The 17866-nt window shown below is 46.3% G+C and overlaps 1 protein-coding gene across 1 annotated transcript in view; it reads right to left on the bottom strand.

Annotated features, from left to right (window-relative positions):
* myo15b (myosin XVB) overlaps positions 1-17866 on the bottom strand; it is a 461255-nt gene that overhangs the window by 223775 nt on the left and 219614 nt on the right. Inside the window, exon 26 of the mRNA XM_078529125.1 lies at positions 14684-14816. Within this exon, the coding sequence (XP_078385251.1) occupies positions 14684-14816 (133 nt within the window). The remainder of the gene's footprint in view (positions 1-14683; positions 14817-17866) is intronic.

The following is a 17866-nucleotide window of genomic DNA, read 5'->3' on the forward strand; positions in this document are numbered from 1 at the left end:
GTTTAGGGTATATACTCCACTTTTTTTTTTTAAATCCCAGAACGTACCACTTGATATTTCTCGGCTGTGAATTGTATCTGCTGCCTACCTGCCCATTCTGCTAACCTGTATCTCTCCTCCTACAAATTCCTGTGGCAACAGTCTCCTGCACCTATGTCGAAGCTACTTAAATAAATGAAAAATAAAAGAGCTCCCTGTACAGATACACAGGCACACCTCTATTCACACTCTGCCAATCTGAAAACATCCATTTACACCTATACTTTGCTCTCTGCCTCCTCTCACCATCTCTCCATCCAGGAACTTCCTTTAGCATAATAGGCCTTAATTTTCACAACAAGTTTCTGTTTTGGAACTTCATCTAACATCTTCTGAAGTTCACATATAAAATATCCACCACATTCCTTTTACCTATATATTAGATATTAGGAAGGACAAAGAGTAAGGAATATTTGGAATAATCTGCCAGGAAAAGTGGTAATATTTTATTCCAAATAGCTTGATGGAAGAACTGGAGTTAGGGTCCCAGAGTTGCAGCTTTGATGAGCCCAAGAAATTTTACTCTGGTCTGACTTTTCTCATGTTCTGTTACAATCCCTGACATTAAAAATAGCCTAGAGAAACACATTGTAACTCAAATGATGCAATGGCTGATGGGTTTCAGGGACATAGTAAACTTCTAAAATGAAGTCATAAAAGAGGACAGTCCAATATCACCGCTCAATCGAATGGTATTAAGGGCAGCTCGTTGACTTCAGAAAAGGTGTTCAATGGCTGAGTTGACTTTGTGGGCAACCTGTCAGAGCCGTAATCAGGCAAATCACTGGCAGTTACGCTCCAAATAGAGCCCAGGCAGAGACGTATAAAAGTGCTGTGCTCTCTCTTCTATTGACTCAGTGTTTTCCTCATTTCTATATGGTGGGACCAAGCTGTGGCTCAGTTTTCATAACCATTGTAACCATCCAGAACGAAAAACAAAAAACAGAATTTAAAACCATGATCTTCCTGATGATTGCAAGTGAAATTCTGTCAGGATTGCTCCTGAACAGAGTGTTAACAAATATGACAATACCCTATTGGAGACTTGGTTTAGGTTTCATGTGAAGTGAAATATTGTCAACACAATTTTTTTACCATGACAGGAGCAGTGGAAATGGAACAAACATCTGTACTCGGTGTTGACCTGTCTAAGCCCTTTGACTCAATCAGCAAACCAAAGCTCTGGATACTGCTATCCAGGTTTGGCTGCCTGGTCAAGTTCAATAATATCATTTGCCTCTACATGCTGGTATCCTACAGAGTGACTGTTAACAGTGCCAACTGTCCAGCTCAAACCATATCAGGCATGACATCCAGGTTAATCAGGCAACATGCCCAGAAGGCGCAATGATCTAGAAGGCATTTGCATTTATTTTGAAACTCCAAAAAATATTGAAGCTCAGCCAATTTTCTGTGCAAACCGAAGTGAGGGGAAGGAAGCTCCAAGACAACAGTTGTTCTCAATGCAAAGCAGAGAGAAAACGCTTCAATTAATCACTGCCAACACTATTAACAATCACTCTGAAACAAATCAAGGTTATGGACCAATAAACCCAATCCAGGTTGTTTGCATAATAGGTAACACACTTTTTATTGAATGCTATTCCCACAATCGTTCCACTTCCTTCTTGGGACAGAGGTGTCAGCTGTGGCTCAGTTCATAGCACTCTTGCCTTTGAATCAGAAGGTTGTGGGTTCATGTCCCACTCCCGGAAACCAAGAACTGTGATTGTACTCGAAAGAGTTGCAATCTGTGACTGTTGATAACTCGAAAGAGTTTCCTTCTTGGGACCAAAGGGAATAGCAGATGCATTCTGTAACTGCTCAGTCTGTCACCTGATCTAGCCCCATTCTACTCCTGACCTTTTACCACCATCAGCACTTTTTGTACACTAACAACCCCACAGCTTTCCTCCGACTCTCCAATAATGTGCCCACAGATCTTATTTTTGCATAATTAGCTCCAACACCTCTCTTGTCCTTGTCCCAGTTCCAGGATCCTTTCATTAAATCCTTTTTGTCCAAATAATTATGAGTTGCAGTGTTTAAACCCCTCAGCCTTTTCCGCTGCATTCAGGCTCCAGTTTTCACATCAATACAATGCTGTTGTAGACGAGAATGGCAGGGGGATGGGAACCTGAGCAGGGAGACAGAGCGGGGGAAACAAGGATAGAAATGAAAGACAGAAAATTAGGAAGCAAAAGTTGAAGGCAGAAAAAACAAGGATGAAAAACAAATGGGGTCATAGTGCAAAATAAAGCTAAGATGATTAACAAGGTTAAAAAGACAAGGCTAAAGGCATTGTATTTTAATGCGCAGAGTATTTGCGATAAAGTAGATGAATTAGCAGCGCAAATAGATATAAACGGTTATCAGTTGCAATTATGGAGACATGGCTGCAGGGTGACCAAGGATGGGAACTGAACATCCAGGAGTACTCAATATTTAGGAAGGACAGACAAATAGGGAAAGGAGGTGGGGTAGCACTGTTAGAAAAGGAGGAAATCAATCCAATAGTGAGGAAGGATATTAGCTCGGAAAATCACGATGTGGAATCTGTTTGGGTGGAGATAAGAAACAGCAAGGGGCAGAAAATGTTGGTGGAGGTTGTCTAAACAGTAATGGAGATATAAGGGAAGGCATTAAGCAGGAAATTAGAGACGCATGCAATAAGGGTACAGCTGTAATCATGGGTGACTTTAATCTACATATAGATTGGACAAACCAAACTAGCAATAATACTGTGGAGGAGGAATTCCTGGAGTGTGTACACGATGGTTTTTTTAGACCAATACGTTGAGGAGCCAACTAGAGAGCAGGCTACCCTAGACTGGGTACTGTGCAATGAGAAAGGATTAATTAACAATCTTGTTGTGCGGGGTCTCTTGAGGAAGAGTGACCATAAAACGATAGAATTGTTCATTAGGATGGAGAGTGAAGAAGTTGAATCCAAAACTAGGGTCCTGAATCTAAATAAAGGGAACTACGAGGGTATGAGGTGCGAGTTGGCAATGATCGATTGGGGAACCTTAATAAAAGGGTTGACAGTGGAAAGGCAATGGCTAATATTTAAGGAACGTATGCATGAATTACAACAATTATTCATTCCTGTCTGGCGCAAAAACAGAACAGGAAAGGTGGTTCAACCGCGGCTTGCAAAAGAAATTAGGGATAGTATTAGATCCAAAGAGGACATATAAAATTGCCAGAAAAAGCAGCAAGCCTGAGAATTGGGAGCAGTTTAGAATTCAGCAAAAGTGGACAAAAAGATTGATCAAGAAGGGGAAAATGGAGTATGAGAGTAAACTTGCAAGGAACATAAAAACTGACAGTAAAAGCTTCTATAAATATGTGAAGAGAAAAAGATTAGCTAAGACAAACAGAGGTCCCTTCCAGTCAGAAATGGGGGAAGTTATAATGGGGAACAAAGAAATGGCAGGAGAATTGAACACATATTTTGGTTCTGTCTTCACAAAAGAGGACTCAAATAATTTCCCAGAAATATTAGGGAGCCAAGGGTCTAGGGAGAGAGAGGAGTTGAAGAAAATCAGTATTAGTAAAAAAGAATGGTGCTAGAGAAATTAATAGGCTAAAGGCTGAAAAATCCCCAGGGCCTGATAATCTTCATCCGTAGTGCCTGATAATCCACATCCTAGAGTATTAAAGTAAGTGGCCCTGGAAATATTGGATGCATTGGTGGTCATCTTCCAAAATTCTATAGTGTGTGGAGCAGTTCCTACAGATTGGAGGGTGGCATATATAACCCCACTATTTAAAAAAGGAGGGAGAGAAAAAACAGAGAATTACAGACCAGTTAGCCTAACATCTGTAGGGGGGAAAGTGCTAGAGTCTATTATAAAAGACATGGTAACAGAACACTTGGAAAGCGTTAATGGGATTAGACAAAATCAGCATGGGTTTATGAAACCCTAGATTAGCCGGGTGGTTAACAGTCAGGTTGAGTGTCTTGGGCTACAGGAAGATATAGACGGGATGGTCAAATGGGCAAATAAGTGGCAGATGGAATTTAACCCTGAAAAGTGTGAGGTGATACACTTTGGAAGGAGTAATTTGACAAGGAAGTATTCAATCAGTGGCATGGCACTAGGAAGTTCTGAGGAACAAAGGGACCTTGGCATGTGTGTCCATAGATCTCTGAAGGCAGAGGGGCATGTTAGTGGGGTGGTGAAAAGGACATATAGGACACTTGCCTTTATCAATCAAGGCACAAATTACAAAAGTAGGGAGGTCCAGTTGGAGTTGTATAGAACCTTGGTGAGGCCACAGCTGGAGTACCGTGTGCAGTTCTGGTCGCCACATTATAGGAAGGATGTGATTGCACTGGAGAGGGTGCAGAAGAGATTTACCAGGATGTTGCATGGGATGAAACATTTAAGTTATGAAGAGAGGTTGGATAGACTTGGGTTGTTTTCGTTGGAGCAGAGAAGACTGAGGGGCGATCTGATCGAGGTGTACAAGATTATGAGGGGCATGGACAGGGTGGATAGGGAGCAGCTGTTCCCCTTAGTTGAAGGGTGAGTCACAAGGGGGCATAAGTTTAAGGTGAGGGGCAGGAGGTTTAGGGGGGATGTGAGGAAAAACTTTTTTACCCAGAGGGTGGTGACGGACTGGAATGCACTGCCCGGGAGGGTGGTGGAGGCGGGTTGCCTCATGTCCTTTAAAAAGTACCTGGATGAGCTCTTGGCACATCATAACATTCAAGGCTATGGGCCAAGTGCTGGTAAATGGGATTAGGTAGGTAGGTCAGGTGTTTCTCACGTGGTGGTGCAGACTCGATGGGCCAAAGGGCCTCTTCTGCACTGTGATTCTGTGAAAGGGAAATCATGCTTAACTAATCTACTGGAGTTTTTTGAGGATGTAACTAGTCGAATAGGTAAGAGTGAACCAGTGGATGTCATGTGTTTGAATTTCAAGAAGGCTTTTGATAAGGTCCCGCATAAGAGGCTGGTGAGCAAAATTAAAGCACATGGGATTGGGGGTAATGTACTGGCATCGATTGAGAATTGTTTGACAGACCGGAAACAGAGAGTGGGAAGTGGGTCTTTTTCCGGGTGGCAGGCGGTAACCAGTGATGTACCACAGGGATCAGTGCTCAGGCCCCAGCTACTCACAAAATATATAAATGACTTGGTGAGACCACACCTGGAGTATTGCTTGCAGTTTTGGTCTCCCTACCTAAGAAAGTAAATACTTGCCATAGAGAGAGTGCAGCGAAGGTTCAATAGGCTGATACCGGGGATGACAGGATTGTCGAATGAGGAGACATTGGTTTGACTGGGCCTGTATTCACCAGAGTTTAGAAGAATGAGAGAGGATCTGATTGAAACGTATAAAATTCTAAAAGGGCTAGACAGACTAGATGCAGGGAGGGTGTTTCCCCTGGCTGGGGAGTCTAGAACTAGGGGCCACAGTCTTAGGATACAGGGCAGGCCATTTAGGACTGAGATGAGGAGGAATTTCTTCACTCAGAGGCTGGTCAACCTGTGGAATTCTCTACCACAGAAGGCTGTGGAGTCCAGGTCACTAAGTATATTCAAGAAAGAAATTGATACGTTTTTGGATATTAGGAGCATCAAGGGGTATGGAGAGAAAGCAGTAATATGGCATTGAGATAGAGAATCAGCCATGATCATATTAAATGGCAGAGCAGGCTCGAAGGGCCGAATGACCTACTTCTGCTCCTAGTTTCTATGTGTCTATGGTGATCATATACACCATTGATGCATATAAAGGGAAGCTACATAAGTATATGAGGGAGAAAGGAATAGAAGGATATATTGATAGGTTGGATGAAATAGGATAGGAGGCTCCTGTGGAGCACAAACACCACCGGCACAGACCGGTTGGGTAAACATGTCTTTTTTTGTGCTGCCAGTGTGATGTAATTTTATGTAAATGTTCCACCATAGCCTGGTGGTTTTTCACGGCTATTTTCAATGCACATTCTGCAATTTCTATGCTCTAAAATTTCTGCAATACTTCCACCATTTGACGTTATAAAACTATCCAAGTTGCCAAACTTATCTTCTTTCCATGTTGCTGACTCTAAAGCCATGTTTTTATTGCCATTGACATCGCCTTTTGTTTTCCACTTTCACCACTGACACACAGTTGCAGCAGTGTGTACCATCTGCAAGATGCACTGCGGGAATTCACCATGGCTCCTTCGACAGCACCTTCCAAACCCACAACCAACTAGGAGGACAAGAGTAGCAGATAGATGGGAACACCATCACCTGGAAGTTCCCCTCCATGACACTCACCATCCTGACTTGGAAATATATCGCCATTCCTTCACTGTTGCTGGGTCAAAATCCTGGAATTCCCTTCCTAACAGCACTGTGGGTATACTTACGCCACATGGACTGTAGCAGTTCAAGGTGGCAGCTCACCGCCACCTTCTCAAGGACAACTAGGAAAGGGCAATAAATGCTGGCCCAGCCAGCAAAGCCCACATCCCATGTATGAATTTTTAAAAAGCGTGGCTGATTTCCTTTTCCTGATATCTCTTATCCTTCATTTGTATCTGCCACCTGTTCTGTATCATCACTGGAGCTTGCTCCCAGCCTCTAAATCATCTAGTTTGTTTCTTGTAATGAATGCAGAGTATACATTGGAATGATTGCCTGACAGATCACATTTCTGGGAAGATCTTTACCTTCATATGCCCCTCCCTATGTCTCAAACCTCTTACAGCCTTCTGAGTGCATTCCTCCAATTCTGGACTTTTGTGCAAAGCCAATTTCCTTCACTCCACCATTGGCAGCATAGTTTTCTGCTGTCTAGCCCCTAAGCTCTGACACTGCCCCCCTAAATCTCTTTGTCTTTCTCCCCTTTCTCCTTAAAATTTAACTCTTTGATCAAATTTTTAATCACCTGTACTTATAGATGCATTTAATGGGAAACTAGACAAGCATATGGCACAGAAGAGATAAATGGTTATGATGGCAGATTTGAATGAGAAAAGATGGGAGGAGGCTCGAATGGAGCATAAACACCAAGACAGACTGGTTGGGCTGAATGGCCTGTTTCTGTACTGTATATCTTATGTAATGTGTGATCCAATGTCCTAATATCTCCTTTTGTGCCTCGGTGCCAATTTTTGTTTGATAACGCTCCCATGAAGCACCTTGGAATATTGTACATTAAAGGTGCTATCTAAAGCAAGTTGTTGTTGTCATCACCTGGACTTAAAGCCTAATTTGAGAGGACACAGAAGGAAACCAGGGATGGTGAGGACTGCACACCATAGTGGAACCTGTCATTTTCCAGTTCAAATGGAAAAGGATTTGGTCAGACTCTTATGGGCATGCAGTCCTTCCTTGTCTGCTCTACCTGGGCAATGCTTTCTGCCCAGGGGATTTCCAAAACGATCCGAAAAAGAGCAATGTAGGGGAGTGGATGAGAAGATTGTGTTATGCATGGGTTGCAGTGAAATCTTTCCCCACAGTGTATGTACAGGCTTCCAGATACTGTAGTTATATCTGTCAGTATTTGATCAGTAGTTGGTCTGAGACTCAAAGTGATTCCATCTGAAGGAGGGCTGGCAGGTAAATGCGCTCATGCTGTGCTAAGAAGACTACTCTGAATGCTCCATTTCACCTCCCTTCATTCCAGGTCTCTGATACTGGCTGGGCCCTTTTTATATTGGTTTTGGTTCTCTAACAGTAACAACCCTTCTCTTTTGCTGTGATCTTGAGCGCATCAAAAACTCGGCTGCTCGTATCTAAACTTACACTAAGTCCTGTTCTCCCGTCACCCGTGTTCACTGGCCTACATTGGCTTTCTGTCCAGCAAAGCCTCGATTTTAAAATTCTCACCCTTGTTTTCAAATCCACCCCCCCCCACCCCAAATCCTGGTTCCAGGCCTCGCCCCTCCCTATCACTGTAATCTCCTTCAGTCTCACACTCTCCAAGATTTTGCACTCATCTAATTCTGGCTTTGGTTTGGGTTAGACACCTGATTTACACCTGATCTGATTTTATCCTTTACTGATGTTAGATTCTCTCCGAGCAGATTAGAGTTAAAATTGATGCTGGAGTGATCAATGTGTGGAATAAACTCTCTGATGGGGTAATGGAGACAAAAAGGCTAGATTCGTTTAAGAAACAAGTGATATTACAATGGGAGACATTAGGGTCTCTCTGGCCATCCTCATCTAGAATTGTATGTTTTATATTTTTTGGTAGCCTTGGCAATCCTAGCTGTTGACCAGCTGTGGCCTTATTTTGCTCTTAATGATTGCTTCCCCTATTGCTTTGTACATGAATAATAAAATTGTCAATTTTTTGAATGGAGAAGGCCACTAGTTGAAGTAAATTTCAATCAATCACACTCTTTAAAAATAAAACTCGATCTGCATGGCTCATTTCCAGTCATAGCCATTCCACAATGCCCAATGTTCTCCAGCAGAACAGGTACAAAGGAGGCACTTTAATCCAGGGAGGTGACCTGTGCAATACTGTGGTTTTAAACACCCAGTATCATTGTTGGAACAATTAAACACCCCACAACTACTGAGTAAGAAGGCAGACTGCACAGGACTCACCATTCCCACTGCTGTTCCTTGTCCCTTGGTATTGGAAAATACCCTCCGATTCCACGGTGCCTTGAGCAGCTGAGAACAGAAAGAACAAAAATGAGTCTCTCGTTGTCACACATCCATCCAGCTAACATTCACGATTTCCGATCTACTTGTTCATCCCCAACTTCAACCCCACGCCTCCTTCTTGAGGGCTCTATCTGATTGCACTTCAATGCCTCATCCATTCTTCAAATGTAAATGTGAGCTGTGTGTGTCAAAGAGGTCTTCCACTATGGAGACCATCACCTTGTCCTGACAAATGCCCCTCCCTGCAACATGAGTGGTTTAGCCTTTGGGAATGGTATCCTGGCTTGATTTGCATCCTCCTTAGCTGAGAAAGCAATTGTACTCTACTGGTCCCCAACTGAGACCATTTCACTCGTCTAGGGCAAGCCTGGGATCCTTTTGTTCTGTATGAGTGCATTTACCTCATTGCTCTCTCCAACCTGTATATAACCAGATCAAGCCCACACCATCCCCTTCCCCCCTTCACCCAGTTTAAACCTTTTGCCCATCTTCTTTGAACCACCCTAGACTCACTCTCTCAACACTTTACTGTGGCAATTACCAACAATCCAAATGAGAGACTCCAGCATACTTACTCCAAATAGGTTCAATGCATTTCTGAACACAGTCTGGGCATAGTGAAACTCTTCTCTTTGTCAAAACTCCTGCTCTGTTGTTTCAAAGTCAGCAATAAACAATCGTAACACACTGAACTGCTTTTGGACAGAATCCAGAAGGGGTAGGACAGCCTCCATCTCAGCTTCCCACACCCACTAACTCCAGTCCCAAACCAATCATCCCCAGCATCAGCATTCAGATCTCAAATACCTGCTTTCTCCTTATCAACTATCTTAATGCAGATTCTGTTCAGCTTTGCTGGGGTGGAGGGGGAGTTCCTCCCCTCTGTACTGTGCTTAAGCATAGACGGAGTGTCTCTAGCTATAAGACACTGAACACAATGCCTTATTGTACCAAAGTCCACGCAGAAAAAGAGAAAGCAGGATTTACTGCAGTTGAACTTTGTTCAGTCATTGTTGTCAATGCGTCATTGGTAAATAAAAGTGAATTACTTCCCAACAGACTCCACTTTACTCCAAGCCACTCCCTGACCCATGGAATGGCAGAGGTGAGACATTGTGCCAATTGCCTACAATAAAGTAGTCACATGGTTTGGGCCTTGTCCACTGACATGTCTGTTGAATAGAGGATCAATGGTGGCACTGCCACCTGTTGTGCATTCCCTGCTCCTCGATCATTGCTCCCACTTCCTGCTCCCCACTGTTGTTCCCTATTCCCTGCTCCTGGCTCCTCACTCCCTATACTTCCTGATCCGCTCTCCCTGCCTCCACTTCTTTGCCTCCACTCCCTGCTCGTTACTTTCTGCCCCTGCTCTCTGTTCTCCATACCATTTCCCCTGATCCCTGCTCCTCATACCCTGCCTTCTACCCCCTGCTCCCCATACCCTTCCCCCTACCCCCTGCCCCCCTGACCCTGCCTCCTACCCCCTGCTCCCCATACCCTTCCCCCTGCACCTTACCCTCTGCTCCCCATATTCTGCCTCCTACCTGCTGCTGTCTACCGGCTGCACAAAGGGTAGGCATTGTGCTACTTCTTGCCTGCTTGATTTGGCCTCTCCCAGTGGACCTATATGTAGACATCACAAATGGTTTAGAATTATACAGACCAGAAGGTCCCAGGTTTCATTATTGGTCTAGACTGATCAAGCTGATCACAGCAGACGTGGTGGCAGCAGAGTCTCAACAAAGGGAAAAATCAACAGATTTCCTGTTCTTAATTGCTATTCAGTGCACAGGATATATAGTCAGTGAACAGTGTCGATATAAAGAGAACAGGGTATATTGTTCTGATCTCAAAGGAGACCATTAACTTTTAAAAAGAAATTCAAACTCCCAGTTGCTAACTGAAATGTTTTAAACAAAACTTTTACTGTACAAAAATTAAATAAAGCAAGTACTACTACACTCTGGGCTGAATGATACGCTCTGAAAATGGAAGTGTTCCATGCCAGCACCGATGTATTATCAGGCATGATGTCAGGTTGCAGTCCTGACGTCAATACACCAGTTGCGAATAATACAGCTGGTGGGCGGGGCTAAAAATTCGGAACCTGCCCGCATTATTCAAATTTCATTAAAGTGGGTATTTAAGCTCATTACTGAGGCATTTGACCTGAATAATATGTAGTGTCTGCAATTGTGTGTGTGTTTCACACTAGGTGGGTTTCCCATTTTTTTTATTAGGCAGTTAGGGTGGGTTTAAAGGATTCAGCTGACTCCTGAATTTCACCTTAGCAGTTCAGAGATCTGTCACTTCTAGAAGTGTTTCAAGCAAAAAGCAGAGTTTCCATTTAAAATGTATCTTAATTAGAGGCCTTATTCCTCCTGCTGAGAGGTCCATTTAGACCTTGTCCATTACCGTAGCCTTTAAACTAGGCCAAACATTTTACTTAGTTCTGTTGAAGGGTCATTTGGACTCGAAACGTTAACTGTGTTCCTCTCCGCAGATGCTGCCAGACCTGCTGAGTTTTTCCAGGTATTTTTGTTTTTGTGATGGGGACTGTGGTCTCTGTGTGAGAAGGAGAGGAGGAGAGTGAGAGGAAGAAGGACACATCCAGAGGTCCAGAATGCAGTGGTGGTGCCAGAGCTGTGCCAGCCCCAGGGGATGATGAAGCCATCATGAACTCCCAACAGAGGTGCAGAAGGACTTACGCAGTCCCTCGAGTATATAGGCAGAGACTGATCTATCTGCAGATGTCCGAAGCACAACAGGCGGAATCGTCCCAGATTCGCACTAAGCATAATAACGGCGGGTAAAACAATATTTTACCCGCCGGCCGCAGCGGCGGCTTTTTACGCTGTATCATCCCAAACCCGACATTATGCATTCCCGGGAAACACGATGTTTCCATGGCAGGCGGGCTCTCATTTGCCCACCACCTCACTGCTTCATCTCGCTGGGCGCCATATTTAAAGTCCAGCCGTGCACACATCTCTCAGGGCTTCCAGCCCACGACTGCTACACGGAAGACAGGATGGCCCCGAAAGGCAAAAAGACTGCAGCCCCCGGGTTTAGTGACGTGTCCCTCAAATGCCTTTTGGACGCCATGGAGGTCCGCCATGTGTCCTTTACCCCAACTCTGGCCGCAGGAAGGGCAGCGGCATCACCAATCCAGTAAGGAAGGCCGTGGCAGTAGTGGTCAGCGCCAATGGCCTGCAAAAGAGGATAGGAACCCAGTGCCGCTACAGGATGAATGGTCTCATTTGTTCTACCAGCGTAAGCCACTCTTCTCATCATCCTCAACTCACACACTCACAAACCCATCACACATCCACAAGGACCTCACACCTCAAGGAACACCACCATTAAATCTCACACACACCCTCACATCTCCATCAGGCTCATATCCTCTGGAGCTCACACCCTCATCCCGTCCATGGCTCCGCTCACCACACAAACATTCTATGCAGTGCCATATGTCCTGCTCACACTCTCTCCATCTGTTTTCATGCAGGAGAAGCCTGCTCACATCAGCAGGGAGAAGTCCCTGATCTGGGGTGGAGTGGCCCGCATTAGGCTCCTCACTCACTTTGAGAAGGGCATCATCGCGCTAACTGGTGAGGACATGGACCGTGCCTGCGGTGACGGTGAGGTCGGCTGTGAACACCCACCTGAGGATCCTGCACCATATCATCCCTCTCTCAATGCAACTGTGAGTGCTCTCTCTCCCCTGCTTTTGACTCTGCTGCTATGCACTAAGTATCTCTACTTTGGTTCACAGGGAGCTTTGCCAAGAGACCGACACCTTCAGTTAGCCAGCCCCTCAGCTCCATCCAGGTCCTCACCTCCAGCCAATAGGACACCTCCTCCATTGAAGAGTTGGAAATAAGCAGCCTGGAAGACCTGTCACAGCGTTTACCCACACCCTCTACCAGCACAGAGATACACACCTCGGTGGGACCTAGATCTAGAGCAGGCTCAAGTTCACAATCTGGTGGTCACCGCACGGACACATGTCCACAGCAGGAGACAGGTTCAGCCGAGCTCCCAGGCACTCAGGGGACTGCTGGGGAAGAGGCATCTGTGAGGTCTGAGTCAGATGACGAGCCTCTGGATTTGGCCTTCCAACTCATCCTGGAAAGTCAGCAGAAGGCAGGGGAACATCACACAGAGCTGTTGGAGGCTCTCAACAGAGAGGCACATGAGTCAGAGGAGTGCGTCCGCCTGCTGTCTGATGAAGTAGCGCCACACGGGGAGGGTGGTGGATGCCATGGAGACCCTGGTCCAGCAGAACGCGGAGGTGTGTGCAGACCTGCACGTCATCACGGGAGCCATGGGTGAGCTCCTGCAGTGGCAAAGCGAGAGGGAAACAGGGCACCTCGACATCCCTCCAGTGCTCCTTCCTCTCAAGGAGTCAGGCCGGGGCCCCCGGGCATCTGAAGGGAGGGGGAACAGCAGCTGGACACCCCCTGGGTCATTCACTCAGGAATCTCAGAGATGGTACTCTCCTTCCGAGTCCCCTTTGCCTGTGAGCCCCTCAACCTCGTCCTCTGTCACCGCAGAGGAAGCAGCCAGCCAACGAGTGATTCTGGAGGGAGAGGTGTGTGTGGCAGGGCCTTTCGGAGTCTTGTCCAAGCACTCTCCCACGCACACGGATCCTTCACCCTCACCTCAATGCCCTGAGTATTTTGAATGCTGCCTGCTGGGGTTAACTTTCAGTTGTCCATCTGAGCCGACCTGCATCTCCGCACACCCAATTATCACACTCCCCAGGAGGCAGTCATGGACCCATCATGCCCCTCCCTTGCACATTCACCTGGACATCACACCCCCGGACTGCTTTCCCTCGGAATCCCTTCCCGTCTCTGGACCCCTTCTCTCCCAGAATCCCTTCCTGCCCCACCGTACCCCTTCCCTATGCCGGGACCCCATCCCCCCCACCTCTGGAACCTCCCCACCATGCCCCCGGACCCATTCCCCCTGGAACCCCTTCGACCCTCCAGACACCTTGGCCCCTAGAACTTCTTCCCCCCTCCAGAAAAACTCCTCCTCCTCCTGGAATCCTTCCCCCTCCCCCCAGACTCCCCCCATCTTAATCCCTTCCTGACTTCCTCAGACACCCTTCCCTCTTCCACCACCCTTAGTCCTTCCCCCCTTCCTGACTCCTTCCTCCACCCTTACTCCCTCCCCTCTCCGCACTCGTTCTTCCCCCTGGACTCCCTCCCCTATCCACAGTGCTTCCTCCCTCCGAACCCCTTCCCTTACACACCCACCTTACACCTACCTCCCCAGTTGCCATCTTCTCCCCCATTACCCCCTCTTCCCCCCATAATCCCTCCCTCCCCCAAGCTCACCCCACCCCCCCAACGCCTTCATTCCACTCCCCACCAACCTCACCATCCTGACATCTCTTCCTCTCCCACCTCCTCAACCATCATCCATTGTGAGCATCAACGGTGACTTTACAACTCCCATGAGCTGCTTCGCAGCAGAGCCATGTCCATAAGAATCCACCCAGCATGCCATGGACGTTTCTCCAGTGCCATTGCTGTCAAGCTCCAGCATCAACTGCTCCTTGGATGTCCGCCCTGTGAGCAAGGCCCTGGAGGTAAATCCCAACTTCTGCATGTCTCAGTTATCAAGGCGTGTTCTGCACCGGCATGTTTTCCCGCCGATGTCAGCGGACGATCCAGTGGGGTGGATGATTCCGGCGGGCTGGCCTTATAATGATATGCTGGTGTATTACAATGAGGTTCCCAACGTCAGATGGCAGTGAACATGACCCGCCATCAGGGGACTGAGCGGACAATCACAAACTGGTTTCTGGACGTTGTGAAACCAATTTTTGGCCTTCTTGTCATATTGTCCAATCACACCACCAAATGCGCCTGACACCAGTGGGCACGGACGATTCTGTCTAATGCAAGAGGTGGCTCAGGCTCTCAACAGCCACAGTCACATGCCTCTCTGACATGCTGGCAGAGGAGATTTCATCCAACTGTGTTGGGGGTCACCTGATGCCTGTAGCTCTGAAGGTCACTGTTGTGCTCAACTTCTTCACAACAGGGTCCTTTCAGGCAGCCTATGGAGACCTCAGTGGCATTACGCAGCCTGCTGCTCACCATTGCATCGAGGTCTTCACTGATGCTATGTTTCAAAGGGCAGGGAATTATATCTCTTTTACATTGGACAACCAGAGTCAACCCGAAAGAGCCGAAGGTTTGCAGCAATTGCAGGGATGGGGAGCCATTGACCGTATTCACGTCGCCATAAAGGCTCCTGCTGGACAGCCCTGCACCTTTTTGATAGGAAGGCCTTCCACTCATTGAACGTTCAGCAGGTCCGTGATCATCATCGACGGATCAAGCAGGTATGCGCCAGGTACCCAAGCAGCAGTCATGACTCCTTCATTCTGCAAAACTCTCAGGTGCCAGAGCTGTTCATCAGCCCTGATGCCCTGGATGGATGGCTTCTAGATGATAAGGGTTACCCATTGAAAAGATGGCTCATAATGCTAGTGAGGACACCCAGAACAGGCACTGATACGAGATACAATGATAGCCATGGGAGCACCAAGGCCATCATCGACCAGGCCTATTGAAAATGAGGTTCAGATGCCTTGACAGTTCAGGAGAGGCATTGCAGTACGCTCCATCCCGTGAGACGAGAAAGAGCTATTTAATAACCTTGCTGTAAAAGAACCTTAAGGGATGAGTGACCATAATATGATGGAATTTTACATTATGTTTGAAAGTAGATCAATCTGAACGCAGGGTGATAAATTTGAACAAAGTAAATTATGACGATATGAGGGGCAAATTGGCTGAGGTGGATTGGGAAAATACATTAAAAGGTATGATGGTGTTATCTTTTACCAAGGGGTTGCTTTGCTCAGGAACCAGTTGCACGCTTATCTGTTGGCAGGTCAGTCGATTACAATATACTGCAGACGCAGAGACCAATATGAAATGAAGTACATGCTATTTATTTACACAGACAACAGAGCACTAACATGATGTGTGCTTCTCCAACCTGACCTTACTCCAGACTAACATTAACATGGTAGCCCGTGCTACACAGCTATTGGGTCTTACGTGTTCTCATGTGTTCAATTTGCTCACATTCTCTTAAAGGTGTATTACACCTCAGATTACCACATCCCTCCCCCTTTACTTGAAAGCACATTTTATAATATATTAACTATTTACATATATGAACTACTTACGAATTCAGTCTCTCAGGAGGCTTCTTCAAATGTGTCAACCACCGTAGTTCTACAACTTCGGATGGTTTATCTGAGGCCTTCCTCTCAGGAGTTATCTGTCCACTAGGCTCTCCAGTAGGAACCTGTAAGTTTGCCCCTTTGACTCTCTCAGCCTCAACGGGTTCTACAGGTACTTCCAAAGCAAGAGGAGTTCCTTCTACCTGTGGTGTCGACTCCAAGGAGAACATTTGGCGTACCTTCTCTCGTGGATCTGTTCCTCTTTTCCTGAGGTGATCTACATGTCTGCTGATTATCCAACCTTCAACCAAAACATGGTAGGACAGGGGTCCTGTCATTGCACTGACTTCACCTGATAGCCATTTGGGCCCATCTCCAATGTGCTTTGTAAAAACTGCTTCTCCTACAGTGAAGTTTCTTTCACGACTGTGGCAATCATGTTCATTTTTCTGGGCCTCCTGACTTCTCTTTACCCTCCCCCATAAATTTGGCCTTATGAGGCTCAAATGTGTCCTAAGATGTCTCTTCATTGATAACTCTGCGGGGGAAATACCAATTTGTGGGGTAGTCCTATAGCTGAGCAGGAAACATGATAACTTTGTTGCTATAGAGTCCTCCTCTAGTTTTTTCATTCCGGCCTTGAAGGTCTGAACTGCCCTTTCAGCCAACCCATTCGACAAATGGTAGTATGGCAAGGTCTTGACATGTGTTACGCCATTGAGACTTGTAAATCTTTGGAATTCCTCACTAGTGAATGCCGTTCCATTATCAGACACTATTATCTCTGGTAAACCGTGTATCGTAAAACTCTGATGCAATCTGTCTATGGAGGCGGCAGATGTGGGTGATCTCACCTCATATACATCCGTCCATTTGGAGTGGGAGTCAATAAATAAGAGGAACATTGTGCCCCAAAAAGGTCCCACATAGTCATTGTGGAGGCGGACCCATGGCCTTCCTGGCCATTCCCAAGGATGCAGTGGAGCAGAAGGAGGCAATTTCTGCACCTGTTGGCACTGCATGCAGCTCTTGACCATGTTTTCGATTTCAGTGTCCATCCCTGGCCACCATAAGTAGCATTTTCATTCTGGAAATGCTGGGGTGAGCGCTATGCAATTCTATTAACAATGGTTGTCTTTCGCTGGGAGGCACAATGATTCTCGTTCCCCATGTAAGATGCCATCCTGGCAGGTGAGCTTGTACCTACTGTTAAAATAGGGCTTCATTACGTCCGACTTTGGCTCATTAGACCATCCCTGCAAGACTTGTTCCCTAACGTGAGACAAAACTGGATTGCGGTCTGCCCATTCTCTGATCTATTTGGCATTCACTGGTGATGAATCCCAGAAAATCCACCAGACAAGTTCTTGAGGGATGGGGATGTTCACACTGCAGTCCTTTAGAGGTAATCGGGTCAGCGCGTGGGCGTTGGCAATCTGGCTTCCCAGCCGGTGGGTAAAAGTATATTTGTAAGCAGCTAGAATCAGCGCCCACCTTTGGATTGGGGGTATTGCCTTATCTTCCCCAAACAAGCCTAGTAGTGGCTTGTGATCGGATACGATGGTAGAGTGACGACCATGGATGTACTGGTGGAATTTCTTAATGCCAAATACAATGGATAAGCCTTCTTTCTCTATTTGGGAGTATCTTCGTTCTGCTACACTGAGTGTTCTTGAGATGTAGCCAATGGGCCGTTTGGAGCCATCTGGTGGACGAGTACTGCCCCTACTCCATAAGGGGGTGCATTGCAGGTTAAAATCAATTCTTTCTTTGGGTTGAAATGTACCAACAGGGCCGATGAATGTAGTAACTGCTTTACTGCTGTAAAAGCCTGTTGTTGTGGGGCTTGCCAAGTCCACCTGTGATTTTCCTTGAATAATCCGTATAATGGAGCCAGTACTGTTGACAAATTTGGGAGTGTATGACCGTAGTAGTTAACCATTCCCAAGAAGGGCCCGAGTCCTGTGACATTTTT

The sequence above is a fragment of the Cetorhinus maximus genome, chromosome 24 (genome assembly GCF_964194155.1).
Source record: "Cetorhinus maximus chromosome 24, sCetMax3.hap1.1, whole genome shotgun sequence".
Lineage (NCBI taxonomy): Eukaryota > Metazoa > Chordata > Chondrichthyes > Lamniformes > Cetorhinidae > Cetorhinus > Cetorhinus maximus.